Source organism: Neodiprion fabricii, chromosome 7 (assembly GCF_021155785.1).
Source record: "Neodiprion fabricii isolate iyNeoFabr1 chromosome 7, iyNeoFabr1.1, whole genome shotgun sequence".
In the NCBI taxonomy this organism is placed as follows: domain Eukaryota; kingdom Metazoa; phylum Arthropoda; class Insecta; order Hymenoptera; family Diprionidae; genus Neodiprion; species Neodiprion fabricii.
This window is the reverse complement of record NC_060245.1, coordinates 548,954-570,374: the sequence shown is the minus strand read 5'-3', so window position 1 is coordinate 570,374 and position 21,421 is coordinate 548,954. Positions and strand designations below refer to the sequence as shown.

Genomic DNA, 21,421 nt, shown 5'->3' with positions numbered 1-21,421 from the left:
GTCGAGGATAGAAACGTGTGTTTGCGGCAGAATCTTTCTTCCGATTCCTCTGCACCTCCCTCCCTCCATCGCCCCGGCTGACCTTCGCCTTCGAATCCCGAGATTACACTCCCTACACTCTACAGGCTTCCTCCGCGTCTCTCGGTACACGTCGTTGATCAGAATAAATTTCTTCTGCAATTTACCAGGATCGGTTACCGCTCGTGGCTGCGCCGCGTACATAATCATCCTCCGCGTGCTTCTTACACGTATCCCCGAAATTTGGATGGCCAAAAGTAAATGGAAACTGCGGTAATACGATTGTCGTAAATATTTTATGGAACTGTTGACAGGATGACTCGGCTACGGCATTATCAGAGCCAGCCGGGTAATATTGAAGGGAGAGAGAGAACCGGAGATAGAGGGAGGGACACCTCCTCGAACAAGGTCCCGTTGTATACGGGAGGGCGGGAGGGAGGGAGGGAGGAAGGGAGAAACTCGGAGGGGATCGAGACTCCGTGTGATTGATTAAATTTGAACATCAATAGGTGTTGCGGAGCGACGAAATTATTCAAACGATCAGAATTCGCCTCACCAATGCGCGCGGCTACTTTTTTATAGTCGCGGATAGGCGGGGTGTTCGTTCGTTCGTTCGTTGGTATACGGTACGGTAAACCTGTCGGCTGTAAGCTATGAACGAGCAAAGAGTATTTTCGTCCACGGAGGATATTATCGATTGCCCATATACACACGGCCTGCATAACTATCCGCATCCATGTGTACCACCGTCTACGCGAGCATTTGGCTCCTACCACACCGACAAGCCTACGTCTTCCTTCCCCCTATTTCGTGGCTGCTGCAACAACCCCGCATGCCGGAACATCCGGAGTGCAAAGTTCATGCGGCGGACCAGGAAATCCGGTCAGAGTCTCGAGAACGGCGTTAACATTCCTACAGGCATGAATAATTGCGCAGCACGCGGGGGCCGCGAGCGTTCGTGGAGGCCCTGGAAGAAGATCCGGCACGTCCAGCTGTAATAGAGGGATAAATAATCCGGATACCTGCTCCTAGAGCGCGTCGCTCCTATTATAAATACGCCGTGCTTGAAGCGTCCGTATTACAGACATAACGCGGGCGTGTACGTGTGGCATTTTGTGTACGACAAGGAGGGAGGAATTTTTAGACCTCTCCACGCTCCAGCAGGAATAGATCCGGGCGCGAGTCACGCTCGTGGAACGTGTAGTGTTCCAGGAGGGGGTTCGCGGGTCGCTTGCGCAGACATCCTGGCCTCCGTTGGCGGCGGGGCAGGGAAATCAATGCTGCTTGCACTGTGGGCACCGTGGGCATCGTAGGGGACGCGACAACGCGATAAACTGCTGGACGAATTTCGACGCCTGAGCGGCGAGCGTCCGCGGGACAAAAATTCCAAAGACGACTGGCATTGCAGGGGAGGGACAGCGATCCGATCTTCGACGTCTCGCGGGCTACCTCGCGATCTTACAGATTGACGCGAAACCGCGTACACCCATCCATCATCCCGTCCCGGTTGATGATGTTGCGCAACCGTTGGTACATATTTTATTTCCATCTCACCCATCAGGCGTGTGTGTACGCGCGTGCACGCATCATCGCAGCTACAGGCGTACAAACAATTTCGTCTTTCTCGAGTAATGAATTATATTTTACAGTGTAACCAAGTATCTGCATACATTGACGCGATACGCCTTAATTGTTTAGGACCCGGCTGACGCGAGCAGGTTTTTCCTCTCGTATATTCACGTTTCCCTTCTCCGTCGGGTCAGAGAAAATTCCTACGCCTCTTCCAGCTACGTGTAAATACACCGACGAGTCTGGGGCGCGATACCGGCCGGAGGGGAGCGTGTTGTTCTATCTGTTTATAAAAGAAAAAAAAAAAAAAAAATTCGGAATCGTGCGGACGAAAATATCTCACCGCTCGTTTCTTATCTTTTCCCCATTCCGTTTGGCTACAATCGAAGCGAAAGGAGAAATCTCTGTATATCCCCTCCTGCCCCACCCTCTCTCGTATTTTTTCCTATCCTCTTCTCCTCTCTCATTCGACTCCCGTTTCGCAACTCCGTTCCACTCTCGAACATCATCGGGGAACAGCGTCGTCGCGCGGGCACGAGGCTGCCGCACGTGTTCTTTTCTCCCTCCTCCACCCCCTCCCATCAATTCCACCTCCACTGTTTTCTCCAAACAACCCCGACAGTGACGTCATTGCACAGCGGCGGCGCCAGAAACCCCAGTGACGTCAGTGCGGCCGACCACCCTGAACGTAATCTATCGGGCTGAACTGTTGGGCCTCCTTCCCTTACCCCCCAAATATACCAACATGTATACGCGCGTATAACCGACCCGCACGCGATGATTTTCGATCCGATTGGGGTGCAACGAGCGATGTGCTGTAGCTTCCTCCCGCAATCTGTCGGATCAAACGTATGACGAAAGCGAAATAAATAGTCAAAATACCGTCACACCCGACGTCTTTGAACTTCTCTCCCTCCCTTTCTATGGTCGTACTGATACGATTCAGTTTTATGCTGTCACCGTTACGCATCGACCGAATTACTCGGGAATAATATTGCGGCTGGTCCAGCGAAATGATTATTATTTCACTACAGTCTCTCAATTAAGTACCTACAAGTTGCAGTATACCGGCGAAAAATTCGCCGATAGCGTCTTTCGTTAGACCGCGGCGTAAATTTGCACGATCGTACCTTTTATACTGGACGTGGTTGAAGATCATAGTTTACACGTATGTACGTTATTGCAGGATCATCATGCACTCGGTCGTTATGGATAGGTACAGGTTAGTGAGGTTAACCCTTCGTCCGCGCTGTGCAGACTCTAGTGCTAATCGCAAGCGTAAGCGTAACTTGAGGAATTTTTTTCAAAGACTCGGCAAAAGATTTCGATCCAAAATCTATTCGAGCATGAAAATATATAAAGTGTCCACTGTGGGAACCGTGTATCAAAAATTAACAACGGGGATAGAGGGTTAATTATCGGTTGGCCGGGAATTTCGACAGTACGGTGAACATCCCTCTGCGTTACGTGTATAATGTATAATAATCTATATTGCAGCTAGCCAGGTGATAAATCGGTAATGCGGCTACGTACGGTTACCGGTACCTACCTACGCGGTAGTTTCGAGCCGACGCAAAACAGACCCGCAGACTGTTGACCTTGAACGTTGAAAATCTTTGCCCACCCACGCTGTTGTATACCTTATTGCCGACGGGTAACGCTCGCATACACACCGTTTCAAGTTTGTTGGGTCAATCTGTCAAATAGCTATGATCCTGAGTTCCGGGCGAACGCAACGAGATGGCCGCGATGAGTGTAAAATGTTTTATCCGGGTTCGCTCGTTTCCTTGCGATGTGAATTTTCCACTTTCTTTTCCACAATTTCGCGAATATATACCACGACGAGTCGCGCAAACTCTGCGGCTTGTGCTCATTCCATTCTTCATTCCAGCCCGCCGTTCATCCTTTTCGTAAGTTGTCGAGTTCTTTACTCTCTCTCTCTCTCTCTCTCTCTCTCGTACAATCTTCATTGTATTCTCCTTGTCTCGCATATTCCGTGCAAGTGAACTTGTATAGATTGCAACGAGTTTTCAACGGTTCTTGCACCCGGGACGCGACACATGCTACGTTCGTCCGCACGTGACCGTCGTCACGTGCCGTCGACACGTGACAAACCGCAGCCGTGGATTTTTACCGGAATGTGTCACCTCGATTCTCACGAATACCGTTGCGATTCGCGTAGATCGGCAAAATTTTCCCCATAATCTCCAAGTCAGGTGTTTGATAATCCAGGTATTAAGGTGCTTCCTCGCCCAGACGACTCAGCCGTGCGATATTCTGTCTCATTATTGTAAGCCTGACAATACACGGAGGGAAGAAAAAGAGAAAATTTTACTCCAACCTGCAGGAAAAAGGGGATACGTCAGGGTTTTTGGTAAAATATACTTTGTAAAATGCAGAATTTACTGTAGAATCAGCGAAAACTACTCGTGTTTGCGGAGTAAAATCTGCTACATTTATAGTCAAGAACATATCTGACATGGTTACTTTTATTCTCTCCGTGTACCTGGTCATCCGACATGTCAAACAACCAAGTCATCTCAGCGTAGTCGCGGCGCAGCTTTATACCCACATATCTACCTATTAGGTATCGAATAATATACGAGGTGCTCGCCGTTGGAATTAGTGATCGTAGATGAACCCCCCCCCCCGCCGACGGGACTATCGGGCGTTATCATCTCGAGGCAATTTCTCCCGTTGACAAACGTCGTCGTCTCCGTACGTAGGGGATTTTTGCTCCTGTAGGGTCTACTCTCGAATTTTCACAGATGTTCACGTGCCTATGTCGGTGGAAAATCAGCGTCGAGGCCGAGACCAGATCTGCAGCTTGTGTGAGAATCGCGTGCGAGTTAAAATACACGCAATCTCGATGGTGGAAACTTTGACCGCGAATATATTTTTAGACACTTGCCAGCGCGTCGAGCCGTGATGACTTGTATCAATATTTCCACCGTGATCAATTCGCGAACCTTAATTACAGGTCTATAAATACTCGGATCAATACGGGTTCCGACGAAAATGAAACTACGAACGGGCGAATAGGACGCAGCACGCTCTTCCTCGTACCTACCAAGTCGAAAGGAAAGAGAAAGGTTCTGTCGATAAACGAGGAGATGAGCGCGACGCGCTGTCCGTTGTTCCTCGGACTGCGAGTTATCACGGGGAAAAAGAAATCCACCCCCGGGCGAGTGACGGAGGCTCGAATCGCTTGGAACTATAAATTCATCTCCTTGTCCTTAGCTTCGATCGAAATACCGACACGTTACTCGGTAACGTATAGTTTAGGGATTGGCAGGAAATGGAAGAAGGTATGATTCGTGAAAAAAAAAGGGCGAGGAGTGGCTAATTTGTAATAATTCAAACACTCCGCATCCAAACACTTTGGCACGTATATTGTTGAGTCGTGGATAAAATACATCGAAAATAGATAACATATCATGACAATACACATTTATAATAGTTGCAACATAAGCATATATATATATATATATATATATATATAGTATACATATGATGAGTAGAATTTTTCTATCTGCGCGCGTAATTTATGCGCTCGTGTTTCACGTCCTTTGTTTTTTAATAACATAAAGAGATATATCGCGCGTTGCCCGTATAATTTACACGTGAGGTTATCACACGTCCTGTGATTCTTCTATGATTTGTCGGTGGTCCAAGGTGGGTGTTATTAATCGTAAAATTGATCACTTCGCGGCCTGTCACACGTCGACATAGTCGACGAAGCGACCGTTACGCGTCTATATTGTTGCAGTAAATGATTGCCCATAATCCCTATGATATTATTATACGGTGAAATATGTTCGGGGTTAGAATTTAAGCTGTTTACGCGTCGTAAACGGTGATTCGTCCCAATATTTGATGTTATTTCCACGAACGTTCGTTGTCATTGTTTGTACACTGCATGGTTATGCGGTACGTCTACACATATAATTATGTACCTATTTGGTATTGTGAAATTGTTCAATTCCGACAAGAAGACAAGTAAGATAAACTAGTTAACGAGTTGTATAATATACTTCTATACACGCGTAGATACGTCTACGATATTAATGTATTAGGTATATAAAACTATATTCATACTGTATGTTAATACGTTCGAGGTGATAACGCGATCGCCGGTATATAGGAGTGAGTCGGAGAGGAATATTGGATTTTTATTCTTTCTTCGTTCGAGCCGCGGCAGGATTACGCGTCCTCTTTGTCCCCCCAGATATCCTCCCCGCCGGAAGTGACCTCCTCGATCTGCGGTACGTCGTTATCGACGACCGGATCCTCCTCCGGTTTGCTGTCGCCACCCTCGACGTCGACCGGCTCCTCGACGAACGTTTCAGCTCCGGCGTTGGCCTCGTCATCCGCGTTGGCGGCAACCTCGTCGATCTGCACAGCGCAAAAATGCGAGAGAAGTTCGTGAAGATCATCTTATAACCCTTTCAGTCACAGAAGCCACCGCAGTGGCAGCACCCTTTCATTTTGTCATTCACTTTATGCTCCAGATTTGTCTTCTGCATTTTCCGGTAAAAAAAAATTCTTAAACTTTCGAACGATCATACCTATTCTCGGCCCAAAATCGTACTGCACGAAAATGAATATTCATACGAATTCGATTCGAGAACACCGTCTAAAACGATATTCCCAAATTTACCGATCACTTTCCACTAACGATAAGCCGACGCACCTGAGGCTCCTCGTCGACGATCGTCTCATCCTGCCGCTCCTCCTGTTCCTGCTGGGTTCTCTGAGCCTCGTCGAGCGCGTCCTGAGCAAGCTGAGCCTCTTCCGCGGCCAAAGCCTCCGCTGCGGCGGCTGCAGCCTCAGCGGCCAAGCGTTCTTCCTCCTGCTGCTTCTTGTGTTCCTCCTCGGTCCTCTTCAGGAGCGCGAGTCTCTCCTGCTCCGCTTCCGCGGCAGCGATCTCAGCAATTTCGAGTGCCAATCTGCGCAAAATCGTCGTGCGTCAATAACAATCGATTTACTAGACAATTACTCCAAGAGGCGTGCAGATTTTGCCGTTTAAATAAAGAAAAAACTGAGGAAACATTGCAAGTCATTCGCACTGCCCGCGAACAGGCGTGTAACATTCAATGGCAGACGTATAACGCTGCTTGTACCCCAAGGCAAGGCTTCGTTGCGAAATTCTACGCGATATACGAACGCGACGCACCTTTCTTCCTGAGCTATCCTCTCCGCCTCGATTCGCTCAGCCTCGAGTCTCGCCTCCTCGAGTTTCCTCTCGGCCTCCGCCTCCTCCTGCGCCCTCTCCAGGGCGATTCTTGCCTCCTCCTCCTCTCGTTCCAGTCGGAGACGCTCTTGTTCAGCTGCCAGTTTTCTTTCCGCCTCGATTCTGCCGGATTCATGGTTATATCGTTATTGCCGGTTGGCTAGGCTAGCGAATCAATTCCACGAGGGAGCTGGTTACTGTTTGCATAGTTTTTTACTCACCTAGCCTCTTCGGCTTGCTTCGCTAGGAATTCCTCGGCCCTCTTCAACGCTGCCTCCTCCTCGGCGGCTGTCATCCTATCTGCACAAAGTACAGTGAATCGTCTCGTTAATATCAAGCCTTTATTCAAAATCGTACGGGGATGGTGGTCGTATCCTATTACAGCGTGTCCGCGGGTACCTGTACTTCGTAGATTCCTGCATGCGTACCAATAATTTGCAATGTCCGTAAATACTTATAAGAAAAATGCGTACGTGCGGTGCGGGTTACGTTTAGATGTTCATCTTCGACATGCCCGCGGGGATGCATTCTAAACGCTGCGGAGTGTTTTGAAAATTTTCCGAGGAACACGCGTTCCGGTACGAAAATTGCGATCTATGCATTCAAGGAAACGTCTATACAAGTGTATGCACGATTGAACTAACGATAAGGTCATTCGATCGGGGTGACCGACAAATACAATTTCTCTGTACTGTTAATCACGGTTTGACATCGACAGGGATTTGACACGTGGGTTCAACCAAGTTGACCGAAGTCGATGAAAGGCGCGGGACTCGGAATTACCCTCTTTCTCCTTCTTCTTCTCCTTTTTCTCCTTCTTTTCCTTCTTCTTCTCGACAACCGGTTCCTCGGGCTCTGGCGGAGGAGGAGCTAAAAAACACAGAGAATTGGGAAGACCGAGAACGGGATACACTTGAGCCTGGGGTAAATTATTAATTCATTCGCATTCTGTGTACCGGGGACAAGACATTGGTTTTACGTCTGGACACACTTACATGCAGCATTCTGCGGCGGCGCCGGCGCCGGCGTTGACGTCCATTCGGGTTCAACCGCTCGTGCTGAAATCCAACAGACAGAGGGACATCAACTACATTCTATTGTCACGCCTGTCTCGTAAGCCGGCCTTAGAATCGCCAAGGTTACTATTTCGCGTAGCGGTCTGGCGTCTGTTCGCTATTTTGACACCCGACCGCCGTATGCGGATTAACCGTGGCGATACCCGGGCAGGCTTGCGTAATCGAGGATGCGGCGTACCGTAGCGTCTACTAACCCTTTCGCTGTTCTCTGTCGGTGAGAGGACTTACGGGAGCTGCGAAAACACGTACGACAATTATATGTTATGTGTTACGGTAGAATTGACCGAGTTATTTAATATATATTAATTGGTGACGTAATTCTACTAGTCACGTACTCTAGCACACAAAACGTTACAAAGGGGCCAAGAGATGCGCGCGTGTAACAGTGCAGCCTTCGAATAGTCAGTCCAAAGTCGATGTAGCTTAGTTCACGGTATGCAAATTGTGGATTATATAAATAAAGCTATTCCTTCGGTCTACTTTTCTCCTCTCCCGTAATCTTGTGCGAATTATTACTTCTACGCGTAACAGACGAGTCAAGTGATCACGGTCACAAAGCCGCCCGTATCCTTGTTTCTTTAACGGGCGTATGATAATGTGAACATAATGTTTTACTGAAGCACCAACTACGATTAATGATAAGGTATTAATAAATGTACGTGAGAAATTAAATCATAGGTACAATTTATATGAGGATACAATCGTACGGAATTGCGACATGATTGCGGATATGTGAATAATAATTACTAACGGCTGTGAGGAGGAAATGTGAATATAACAACGGTGCTATTAGTAAAAGTTTGATTATATTTAAACAATACGAACGATAGTCAGGACTGTTGTTAATCAACTTCGAACGACGTTATCACACCACAACGTAAGTGACTATTGATAAACGGACGCATGTTACTACTAACAATAAAACGACATAAAGATACGCAGATAAAAAAAAACGCTTACCTCGAAGCATAGGTATATAGGTATAGAGAGATACTCATACGTGCAGGCAGACACATGACATCGTCACACATTGAATTCAATGTCAGTTTAAAGAAACCAGTGTAATATTGGGCTTTTTTAAATGTAATTTTTTATTTTCATCTCGTTTTCAACCAAATTTCTATCGAATTCACACAACATGGGCAAGTGTTACAGTAATCTCGAATCGTGTGTATAATATTCATGTAGGTATGCAGGCATCGAGAACATGCATGCCGCGGCGAATTTTCGTCGAGGGATAAAATCACGGTTGGAATCATCGATCTAATGACGGGTCTCGTGTAACTCGAACACTTGGCCGAACTTGAAGTCTTGCGTCGAGAAATTAATTACAGATGTTGTACTGAACACATCCTGAATTAAGATCCCTCTGTACACGAATATGACAGCCGACTGTCTGCTGTATACGAAAGAATTTAATTGCGTATGCGATAATGAATGTTCGATCGGTCGTCGTTGGTATGGAATCGGCAAGGATGTGTCTCTAGTCCTCCGTCAGCTCGGGCAAGGGAGCTTCCTCTTCCGATTTCAACTTAGCGGGACCTTCGTTCAGCTCGGGGACACGCTCTCTCCATCCCTGGCCTGAAACGTTCAAAATATCGCTCGAACCACTGCTACTTTATTCCCAAAAGTGTCACCCGTGTGCCCTGATCTGATATCACCTGAACACCTCGCTAGACGTGCCCTATACCCAGACAATAGTTATTACACAGACTCACCGGTCATATAATGTTTCAAGTTTTTCCTCCCCGGTACGATTTTTTTCCCCCGATAAACAAGCGGTGATAATTCGATTTTCCGCGGTGTTTACCGAAACGTTGTTTAAGTGTTTCCCATCGACGTACGACAAGCGTGCCTTCGGTCAACGCAGGCGGAGCGGAAATGTTTGAGTTATGATTGTAACGAAATTTGTATACAACGTGGGCTGAATTACGACGAAGTGACAGTTCCCTGCACCATATTCGTTACGCGTCATTTTCTATTACAATTTTTCTTTTAGAGTACAGTAATTGTTTTTTTTTTTTTTTTTTATACTGTTTAGACACAAATTAACGTTTCGTTTTATCACTCTACAATTAGACACAGTAAGAGACAGAAGTGTATGAATAGAGGTATAACAAATTACACAGCAACACAAAAAAATGTTCATACAAAAAATGCAAGTTGACAAAAACCAAAAATCCACACAGTTTACGGCGTCACGAGGCCGTGTTTTCTTTTATTCTCCCTCTCTCTCTTTCCTTCATCAGCTGTCATATGTTTACCACTTCATCCCTTCTATACTCTCAAATATGCGCTTATTTTTACACTATGCGATCTCATCGCTGTAGCTATCCCTTGCAAACCGTACACAGTCACGATAAAATGCAAGAAAAGTCAAAAGGGAAACAACTCAATCGTGTACGTACAACAAACTGCAAAAAACAAAAAATAACCGTGTATCACACATAAACATACGTATGCAAATGTACGCGCATCGTGGGTACGTGCGTCCTGCAATAAGTACGCGTGTACCGCATATTGAGAAATGTTGTATGGAGTTGCAAAAATTCATTCTCCCTTTCACTCTCTCGTCCTCGCACTGATTGTGAATCTTATTCTATCCGCGTGTCGTTGGTGTCGTGTCGTGTATTGTGTATTGTGTATTGTGTATTGTCAACGCAGTTCGCATATTTTATTCGCACCAAGAATCGGCGGTAATCACAAACCGTGAACCAGCGCGCACAACTGTAGGCAGAGTTTCCTCTACACGCGGTAGGGTGTTTCACAAAGAAAATTAATTTCCGATTTTCAATCGTGGCACTCCATAATTGGGTCGAAAGAAAGATACCTACTGTAAAAGTTCTGCAACGTGTTTCCTCATTGATTGAAAAATACGTGAATAAAATGAAAAACCAAACGAGCGCGATCCTCCGCGTAACGTAGAAAGCTCATCTTTTCGACAGAATCTTTCTTATGATCAAACAAAAAAATTTTCTAGGGGTTGTCGCGGTGGAAAATCTGAAATTCTTCTCTTTCCGAAACACCCCGATACACGGGTATACAATGTGTACATATAGCGTTAGATATCCGACAAGACCCGGGCAACGCCTTGGAGCGAAGAAAATAGGCGAGCCAGAGACGCTGACGGGATTCGGTCGTCCGCGATTGATCGGCATTCAACCTCCCCGCAGGGCTACTCACAGGCGTAAGCTGCGGCCTGCCGATTCTTGCTGTAGAAGCTGAGGAGATTGACGTCGTTCAGAATGTCGGTGGGCCTGAGGTCGGCAACCTTGAAGTAGGGCCTCCTGCGCGAGTGGGGCCTCCCTCCGACGTACTGGACGGAGGCGAGATGGCCCTTGCCGAGGTTGCGCTGTTCGGGGACGGTGTACCAGGGCGCGAGCTCCATTTCCTTCTGGACGTTCTTGCGAGCGCTGAGAAGTCGTCGGATGTAGTCGTCGCTACGCAGACGCTCGAGCGGCACGATGTCCTCGTGGAAATCGCTGGGGGACAAGTTGCGGGTCGATTACGGCGATCGACGCGTGTAAAAAAAAAAAAAAGTAAAAGGTCACGACGTTCGATCCAAGGATACGTTACCTCGCCGGCAGCCGGGGGACGAAGACGTGGATGCGGCGAAGCAGGGCGTCGGCCTTGGCGCGTATCTGCCTGGCCTCGTCGTCGAAGAGCTGGAGAAAGAAGAGAATTTATTCCACCGCTTCACCGCGACTCGTCGTCCGCGGGCTAATACCCCATTACCCCCATTACCCCCATTACCCCGATATACAATCTTGTACGATGCGCCAACTCGCCGATCTCTGCTCCCACCGTATTCCGACACTCGTACGACGTAGGACGTGGGCATGTACGACATATGTATATACGCATGTACGCTGCGTGCGAGTGGGTGTAAAATGTGTGCAGATTGATTGTAACTTACGATGCTGTCTTTCGAGTTCAGGTATCTCTCGGTGTAGGACGCGCTCGAGGACCTCGGAAGGTCCCGTATCCTGTTGTATTCGGCGGCCAAAACGCTCGGCCTTACCCGCGAGTGAATCCTGATGGGTAGCGGTGTTCCCGTGTGGTAGATGGTGTGTACGGGCGTGTGGACAAATGTCACTAGCCTTTTGTGCGCCACGTACGGCATATGAGGATACGACCTCACCTGGTGATACGATTCTTTTAATTCTACGTGTTGTTCTCTGTGCGTCGAGGTTTGTCCGCGTATAGGTATGGATTACAAGCGAGTCGCGGCGGAAAATTGTCAGCTTCGCCAAATACGTGTCTTGTTGCAAAGATGCTTTAACGTGGTGTTACGGTATGTTATACACACAGGGGATCACGCCTTTCTGGCGAATTACAAGCGGTTAGCTTTGCGGCGCACGTGTGTTTGAGTTCCAGATCTACCTGGATACTGGCGAATAACACAGGTCTGCAAAAAAAAATAATTTTCTTCGGCTGAACGGGATGTTTTTTTTTAGGAAAATATTATGTTTCCGACTTCGCTGAATCCAAAAATGACTCTCATTTCCCTACGTCACGTTGTGCTGTATTTTTGCGAAACACAAGATGTTTGCATAAAAAACGCATACCAATAATGAAAAAATCCGCCATTTTATTACATCGAACTAAAAAAATATTTATTGTAAAATTGAACAAATAATTTCTTTATAAAATTTCCATTCTCTCCTACTCTGTTTGTATTTGTTCTCGAGTCTTGCACTCTCCAATACGTATTAAATGGAAGTGAGAAATCACTTTTGAATAGGTTTTATAGAATCGAGAATAGGATGTAACACAGATTTCGAATTAAACGGTGGTTTCGCTTCAAATGAAACTACAATTACGGGTTCAAGAAAAAACCTGACGCGATGGAACTTGCTTTTTGAGTATTTTTCCCGGTTTCAGTGAGGAAAATCTCTGAGGAACATTATTAGAAAAAAAACCAGTGCAGTTTTTTTGTTTGCAGACCCGTGCGACAAGCGTCTCTCGAGGTTAAAAAAGTTCGCTAATAACCCACCGAAGTTGCAGCATGGTTTATCGTTAGTCGTCAAGCGGCGTTACGCTTTCATTCGCTCGTGGGTTTCGGATTTACTGCTCGTTACTTATAATATCGATCGTGACTACGTCGACGCAGCTTATCGAAGTTTTTCTTTCAACGGCTAGATATTAACGAATATTGCTCACCTGAATGACGGAGGAAAGAGGTAGTACTGTAGGACTCTGCGTGCGTAGCGTTGATCAAGATATCGAGGCAGATTTCATAACGGTGGAATTTGCGTTACCCCGGCGGCGGCGGTCAGGGGCGAGGATCACATGGGAGACAATATAGATACAAATAAATACAGGGTTAGCTAATTTTCACTCATTGTCAGTTTTATTTTATCCGTCGAGCTATAATTCCATCTCGGTTTTCTTGGCTCTACGGACATGCTGCGGTGCGTGTGCGACGCGTGTGGTCTATACACGATACACCGTGCGTGGAGTGGAAGAGGGCAGTGGCGGTACTACGTATGCAGTGAGTAGTTCACCTTTGACGGGTTTCAATCACCGTCTAAATGGCGAGAAATGTATGTCGAAACGAGGAACGATCACAACGAAGAAGGCAACACGTTTGCATTGCGTCGGTATTTCTTTCTTCCTTCTCTCTCTCTTTCTCTCTTTCTCTCTCTCTCTCTCTCTCTCTTTCTCTCTCTCTCTCTCTGTTTCTCTCTTTCTCTCTCTCGCTACGCATTACACAACACCGCGAAAACTACACTTCCATCCTAGTTGGCCAATTTTCCCGTTGTGTGTCTATAGTTAGGTGATGTTATCAGGGTTAAAATGAAAGTTCGTTAACGCATTTTACCGGGCTCATGTGTTAATCGTGTTAAGCTTAATATATTCGTCATTCGCCCGGTTTCAAGCATTTACACACTTTGTTACGCTGCTCGCGCTACATTATAATATTGGTATTAATCGTAATAAGTTTTTTTTTTTTTTTTTTTTTCCACTCTCATATGTCATTAATTTCATCGACTCTCTTCTATCGTTAGTTACAAAACGTGGCGTACCTAATAGTGTTTGGGTTTTTTTGCGGTAATTTGTTTTTCTACTTGACGGTTATTTTCGATACTCGTTGATTTTGATTCAAGAGCTCGAGGATTTGAGGCTTACATGCGTGTAAGTATAGCGACTAAAAGATTTGTTAATCATTGTACGTTTACATTATATTACAGCGAGATTATACGCCGCAATATCCTCGTGCCAGTGTTAAATATTTTTATTTTTTGCGATTTGCAACGATCCTGCGATCACATCAAGTTCTACTACTTTTTTTCTGTTCTTTCTCCTGTATTTTTTTTTTTTTTCTTGCAATCCATCTAAATGCAGCGAAGAATCAACAACTCACACCGTAATCGGCGTGTTTATTTGAATGAATGATCTTGTCAGAGGATCGGATATCGAGGCTTACAAGTTGGTCGGTAGTACTAATGTGTAGGTATAGGTACAATATCGTGAAATCGGACAGCCACGGTCAGTGCGGGGTTTAGGACAAATTTAAACTCGACCTCACCAAAGTACCAGCTGCTGCATTAAACGTTACACACAAGGTTGTCCCTTCTCATCAATATTTTACGTTCAATTGCGATTTATCGGCAACCGTATCGAGATGCCACGTCGCCTGAGAATCGGAGGCGCGTGGGTACGCGAACGAACCTTTCGATCCTGCATTTGGGTACTGTGAGTGAGTTCGAACGCGAGGGAATCGCGGGCTGGGTGGTGGATGGATGATGGCGGAAAGGGGGTGCGGGGGAGATGAATTTGTCAAACTGCGGTAGTCGGGGGCTATGCGGCGGAGGAGGAGGACGACGATGATATCGGGTCGAGGAGCTTGGGAGAGTTAGACGCGGTAGGAGTAGTGACGGTAGGTTGTGCCGCCGGGTAGGCGACCCGAGGTGTGGGAATCGTAGGTGGAGCGATAACCGCCGGGGCCGCCGCCGGTCGAAGAGCTGCTCGACCTCTCCGTCGAGTAGTTGCCGTAGGGGCCGCTCTCCCTTTTGACGACGTGCTCCTGGTTGTAGGTGGATCGCTGGGGCCGGGATCGCGGGTCCCCAGCGGAGGTGCTCGTCGAGCTCGTGTTGCTGTACGAGTAGCTGTACTGCTCCTGGGCGGTCCTGCCCCCGATTTCCGGTAGGTCGCGCACCACGTAGTGCCGGGGTGTCTAGATTCGGAGTACACAAGGCGAACAACGTATTGGAAAACCAGCTCGTCCCTGAGGCACGCCAATTTTCTCCCGGTCTTACCTCTCTCGCTCTCTCTCTCTCTCTCTCTCTCTCTCTCTCTCACTCTCTCTCTCTTTTTTTTTTATCTTTTATTTTCTTTTTTTTTTCATCACCTTCCAAAAACATTCATCTCCTCCTCTCATTTATATAATGCATGTAGATATAATTTCTAAATATACTATATATATATATACATACACGTGACAAATTCGTAATCATACTATATTCGTACATCGATATTTATGCATATACTACATCACGTACGTTTCTCGAGGACTATATTTGCTTATCTGCTTGTTCGTTTAAATACGCTGCTTCGCTCGCCTACGACGCAGCCAGGATTCGGGTACCCGGGTACGATTTTAGGTAGGTATGATATGCCATCGAGCACCTAGGTGGAATCGGGGGAGGGACACTGCAGGTGCACGGTGCGTCATAGATATGTATGAGTGTTTTAGGTGGGGCACTGCTATGCGGTACGGGATCCAACTTTTGACGAATTCGTTGCATGCGTTGTTGGACTTACAAGCGAATTGCCGTTACGGAGTGTGTGATAATCATTTTTAAAAAAAGTGCCGCCGGATCGGTCGTGGAATTTGAATCGCTGAATTCAGAAATCGCGCGGGTAGGAATGACAACGAACAGCCGGCACGGCCGGAAGCAAGGAAAGATTTCTACGAAGCGTTTGCGGACGGTGAGAGAGCGCTCTCGGATGTCGGCGAACTTCGAGACGTGTGCTAAAACTGCTTAGTAATATGACGGGGATTCTTTTGCTCGAAAGAAGATTTAACTTTGGCGTACTCTTGATTTTTCGCCTATTCGTCGGACAAAAAACGTCTTGACGTGCAGTGAAACGACCGATTACCGATCTTCTTTCCAAGTTTTTGTATTCACAAAAGTGCGGAACTCCTCCGTCAAAAATTGGAGCTAGCAACTATAGCTGTGTGTATTATAGTTACAGAAACATTGCGGGGGAAATTGGTTAGTTGACTCGGTAGGGACTCCTTTTATGAAACAATTGATTTATCTCGATTGTTGTTACGCGTACCTACATCAATATGTTTATTTGTAGACACACAACGTGCAGAGGCCAATATCATTTGTTATGTACAGTGTGACACACACACACACACACACACACACGCGCATCAATTAGGCATTGTATATGCATGTACCGTACATCAGAATTCGTATGCATGTGTGTGTGTGGTGTGCCCGCAGTATGCAGATGATAAATACGTTCTATTGACGAGATATTTGGGACATGTGTCGTTGTATAACGTATAGGTAACGAACGAGTTATATGACCACACGTCGTTTCGATTGTGTAATTGTTTCGACTACCTTGCCAACTTCACGATTATTGCCGTGGTAGGCGTTGCGTACGCGCGGGTCTCGTACGACGGTGAGCTGCAGTTTCAAGAACATTTCACGACGTCTCAGATCGTGCGAAAGGCAAAAACAAAAAAAGGAAAGAAGTGTAACGGGTGAAAGGTCGCAAGGCTGGAGTCTTATTCGCCGCCGATTGCCCAAATGCTAATTATTATCGTATACTTTCGACCATTTGATACACAGGCAACCGAAAATATGCATACAACAACACGTTTCAAAATTATTCGCACATCGTTTATTGTTCAGTTATGCCTACGGTATTCGTACATTAGTAAGTAACGATAATAACTGTTTGAAAATTGCAATGGAAAGCGAGTACAATAATATAAGGCGTAAAATATGTGGAAACAAAAGAAAAAAAGAAAGAATGCACATCTTTCGTTAAAATGCAATGTGGTTGAGGATTTCACACGTTGCGGTGCGCATGTGAATACTTGACACGCCGAGTGCGAATCTTACGGATACAGCCTACGCAAATTCCCTGAGATACATATAGGTCTACAAGCGTTGTAATTTATCGTAAAGTTTAAGATAATAAGCGTTCGCAGAGTGGGTGTGATAATTTTTTGTTTCTCCTTCTCCTACTCCCTTGCATAATGTGTGGTTTATTCCGTGCGCATGTTTTTTTTTTTTTTTCTCTCTCTACTAAACGTCAACGACACACGTACAATCTAGTATTACACTTAATCTGCAACCCTGGGAGTTAGTCGTTTTCGCTCGAAGCTATGAAAATGGGGAAAAATTGAAAAGTGAAAATTCCCAGAGGAGATAAGGGGCGGGGGGGGGGGGGGGGGGGGGCGTCGGCGTCGGCGTCGCTCAGAACCGATACCAAGACGGCTTCTGCAGCGCCATCAGGATCTTGGTCCTCCCGGTCGCCGGGGTGGAGGCGTGCCTCTCGGCGCCCGGCTGCCTCGAGAGGATTCCCTTCTCGAAGACGTGTCCCTTCGCCGCTAGCTCGGCGGCGGCGTCGAGGCCGGCCTTGGATATCGTCCCGCCGTCGATAAGCTGCCTCGTGTGATCCTCCTTAGCTCGGTCCCTTCCGCGCACGGTGCCCTCCTTCTCCTTCAGCGTCGCGTACTGGTAAAACTCCTTCTGCGGGTCCTGCTTTTTGCGACCCCAGACGGTAAACGGCTCGGGAACCAGAGACGGCCGCGGGACGAACGGCACCTTCTCCCACGGGAACAACTCCCGCTTCTGTAAGTCGGAATGTTTCGTTCCAAACATCGTTAACACCTCATGTCGCGTATACTCGTTTCTTGTTTACTCAGGTATTCATTCGTTCCGCGCGTTATTTCATCCCTTTCTCTTTTCGTTTCAATTAATCATTTCGCCTCTCCCTCAGGACTACGTTGTATTCTTCGCCGACTGTTTCGGAACCCTCCTTTTCCTCCTCTCCTCCTTCTCCTTATCCTCCTTCTCCTTCTCCTTCTCCTTTTCCTTCTCCTTCTCCTTCTCCTCCTCCTCCTCCTCCTCCTTTCGACGTCTTCACTTCCACACCACACTCTTCCCTTATTTATACATGTACGCTTGCAGTAAGATTATACGTACGCACACACGTATTGTGAAAACAATTACTTAATCTCACGCTGCTGTAATGCATAAAAAAAATGATGTACACCTGTAATACTTGGGTATACACCGAGGCATGTCGGCCAAGTTATCGCAGGAACGAAAAGTTGGCACGTCGAATGGTGTTCGTGAAAAATTTTACATATACATATATCCACCTATCCCGCTTTTCAAGTTGCGACGCGCGCCTGCGTGCGGCTGAATTACTTTTACACGGTCTACGCATGCATATTTCGTATTGTTGGCCGGTCCGATCGGTGCCCACCCTACCAGCGGAGCTTGGCGCAAACGTATGGAATATAGGAAAGAATAAACTCCGAAGCGTAGTGGGGGCGGCGGAGCGTAAGGGAAAAGAGCGAAGGTGAAGAGAAGGGAAGGGAAGTAAGTGCCGGGACTACGCGCGTCTAAATTAGGGCAGCGTAACGCAACACCCGACGATCTCTGCATCTCCGCTACCCTTTCCCGCCGCCCGTCCTCCGCGTGCTCTGCTTATAAGTTACAGCTATGCACGATATTCTCGTAGAAAATTCTTTTCAGCTTTCGCGAAGTGGCAAAATTTATACAGGTGCGGTAGCACCCAAGTCGCGGGCTCGTGACTTCCGACAACGTCAACTTATTTACTTCAACGAAATTCGGCGCACTTGCGGTACGAAAGGAGGAAATATAAATTCAAACCGTAGACCTTCTTCCTTTTTTACCCTACCTCCTCCAATGTCAACGATTCTATTTATGCCACGAGAGATTCATACTTCTGGCATCTCCCTTTTTTTTTTTCTTTTTTTTTTTTTTTATCTCCTGCAGGAAAGAACCGCGCCACCAATCGCGAACTGTAAACGGAATGTCCGAAGTCTTTTAACGTCTGGTCGTCTCGAGCGATGAATATCTACCACAGCAAGTTTCATCTTTCGAGCCTTAGATCAAAGATATTTTCTCGGCTCCGGCATATCTAAGTTTAACGCTTCTCGGACCCGGAAAATGGGCGCTCAGCTATGAATAGGACAACCTGCGACCCGAGTACCCTCTCGAAATTATTTATATAAAGCAATTTCGTTTATAGCGGAAACTCGAATAGCAATTCTCTTCGTTTACTTGCACGGCCGACTGTGAAAGTCGAGCTTTAAATTCCTCGTCGTTCGTATCGTTCCTTCGAGGAACGCGTGCTTCTGCACAACGATTGACAAACAGTAGATCACAAGGAGTGTTCCAGCTGATTGTGGAAATCGCAGCCAGATTCCTGTAGCAAGGATTTGTCTGAGACGCCGCGTGTGTGTTACAGGTATAAATTTGCGGTATAAGTAAAGTAGGAGTAAAGTGTGGAAGTTAAGACTGTGAAAGGAGTTGTTCCGAATCAAATCCATTGACTTTGGCAAGGGATTGCCTTGCGGTACGAGTACATCGTGCACTTTGGTCAGCGCGGGCATTTCTTAGATCGATCGGTTTAATATCGTTTGTCAAGAATTTGATTCGGAAAAAACAACTGTGGTCATCGATTTAAGATTTTCAAGCGTCTCGCAAGTTTACAATATTCAAAGCCAAAGATGCTGCCTCGTTCGCATGATTTCGACAAAAAATATCTAATCGTTAAGCGCAATAACAAAGAATCGAGGGTATTGTTTGTTGCAAAGATAAATTTCAACGTCTTTTCTGAGTGAAAGCATCGCGTCGATTCGATAATATAACGGATGGGCCAACCATAAATTTTGATGAAAGATCCAAATTCGGTCATATTTTTTTTTACACGAATCTTCCGTTACCGATGTGCAGCTAAAAATATGTTCTGCAGCATCTTTGACTCCGGCATCGACATACCATGACGTGTTAGTTGTAAATAATGACACTCGACTCATTACATATATATGGTTGTTAGTTACTCTTTCTCTCTCGTTCATTCTTTCCCCCTTTCTCTGGTTCTCTCCCTACCTCTTAATTAATGATACTCCTCCAGCCATTTGCCGTTCCATGTTCACACTCTTCCCCCACTTTCTCTCTCTCTCTCTCTCTCTCTTTCTTTCTCATGCATCGAGGCAAGTCTGAGTATTGAATAGTTTGACGATGTCAAATGCAATTTACTGACCGTGACAGTGTAGGAGGATACCAACGGGCGAGAATAGGGACGCCGGGTCGTGTAGAAGTCGCTTTCGTAAACCATTTTTGCTCTGTATCGTTGATCGACTGTTGCAGACGTTGATTTAGTTTCTTTATCGATTATTGCTTTCCGTTATTGTTAAGAAACGATCGGCACGTGCTGCTGTCAAACCGACCGGGGCTGGGGGGGAGGGATATCGATATAGTTTCGAGAGTGACTGCTATGTTTTCCTTGGGTGAGTTTTTTCTCTCTCGCTTTTTCAAAAACTTGACCCACAATGATGGCTGCGACCGCGGTGGAAGTTGGAACGGTTCTGCGAGCCAGCCCCAGGCGACGTCGTCAAAGACGGCCGGCGTCCCGACGCCTCTCCCTCCACTCGCGCGTCGTCGCCATCTTGCGTCACACCAAAACTATATTACACCCTACCTACGCTGTGGTGTGATGCATCGGAAGAAATAGAACGGTGTTAAGGTTGCACGCTTTTTCTTTCTCGCCTTCATCCGCCCCCGTCATTCTTCTTCTTCTTATTTATCGCTCGAAATTTTTCACATCATGTCGCCGGAAAAGCTCCGCGACCGCTCCAGCGGCAGCGTCTACGCCTCGCTGCATCGCGAGAGAAATTCCATGCTTATAATAAACCCGCGACCTCCGAGACATTTCGCAAAGGGTGAGTTCCTCGCTTAAAACAAGTTGCGGAGACGTTGTACAGATCGCGTCTCGATGGACCGGTCGCAAATTTCTTTTACGTACGACATCGACTTGAGACCGCGGTTGTTTATGCACATACATGTCCGGAGGTACGATCCGTAAACGTAAACGGCACGCTGGAATCAAGTTATACGCGTACAACCCGCGGTATCGGCATCTTCCTCTGCGTAATAAAAATCGCATTTACAACGTTACATGCGGGCACCCGTGATGCGCTGGCGTTGAGTCGTGAAAACGCCCATAGCTATTACGTCAATTCGCGGGAAAACCCAGGTTCCGTGTATTTTCGCATGTTGGTTTAAGCGGCTAGCTGTAGCCGCCGAAATAGTGGAAAAAAATATGAATCTATTCCCAGAGTTTCGTGAATTGCAATGTCGGTAGGCGGGGAAGGGATTGCATGTACAGGGAAATTGTAAAAAATAAACTATGCAATCGCTGTGCACCTCACGCCTAAATGAACGTGAACGTTTCATGCCGTGTCACAGGTGTATGCATGTATACCACGTATAAGGTGCGTGCAGTATTACAA

At 46.6% G+C, this 21,421-nt stretch overlaps 1 protein-coding gene across 6 annotated transcripts; it reads right to left on the bottom strand.

The window, feature by feature from the left end:
• Positions 1-4,958: 4,958 nt before the first annotated feature.
• LOC124186937 (uncharacterized abhydrolase domain-containing protein DDB_G0269086-like) lies at positions 4,959-20,524 on the bottom strand. 6 transcript variants are annotated; one of them, XM_046579085.1, is made up of 12 exons: positions 20,173-20,521; positions 13,060-13,095; positions 11,813-12,037; positions 11,473-11,561; positions 11,080-11,378; positions 8,091-8,129; positions 7,816-7,878; positions 7,604-7,690; positions 7,042-7,120; positions 6,764-6,943; positions 6,281-6,536; positions 4,959-5,982 (listed from the first exon to the last, which is right to left on the bottom strand). In XM_046579085.1, the coding sequence occupies exons 1-12, from the start codon at positions 20,245-20,247 to the stop codon at positions 5,791-5,793; spliced, it is 1,620 nt and encodes a 539-aa protein (XP_046435041.1). In that variant the 5' UTR covers positions 20,248-20,521; the 3' UTR covers positions 4,959-5,790. The 6 variants fall into 6 exon arrangements, with proteins under 6 accessions (XP_046435041.1, XP_046435045.1, XP_046435042.1 ...); XM_046579089.1 differs by lacking the exon at positions 11,813-12,037 and having other exon boundaries at positions 20,173-20,524; XM_046579086.1 differs by lacking the exon at positions 13,060-13,095 and having other exon boundaries at positions 20,173-20,522.
• Positions 20,525-21,421: the final 897 nt, after the last annotated feature.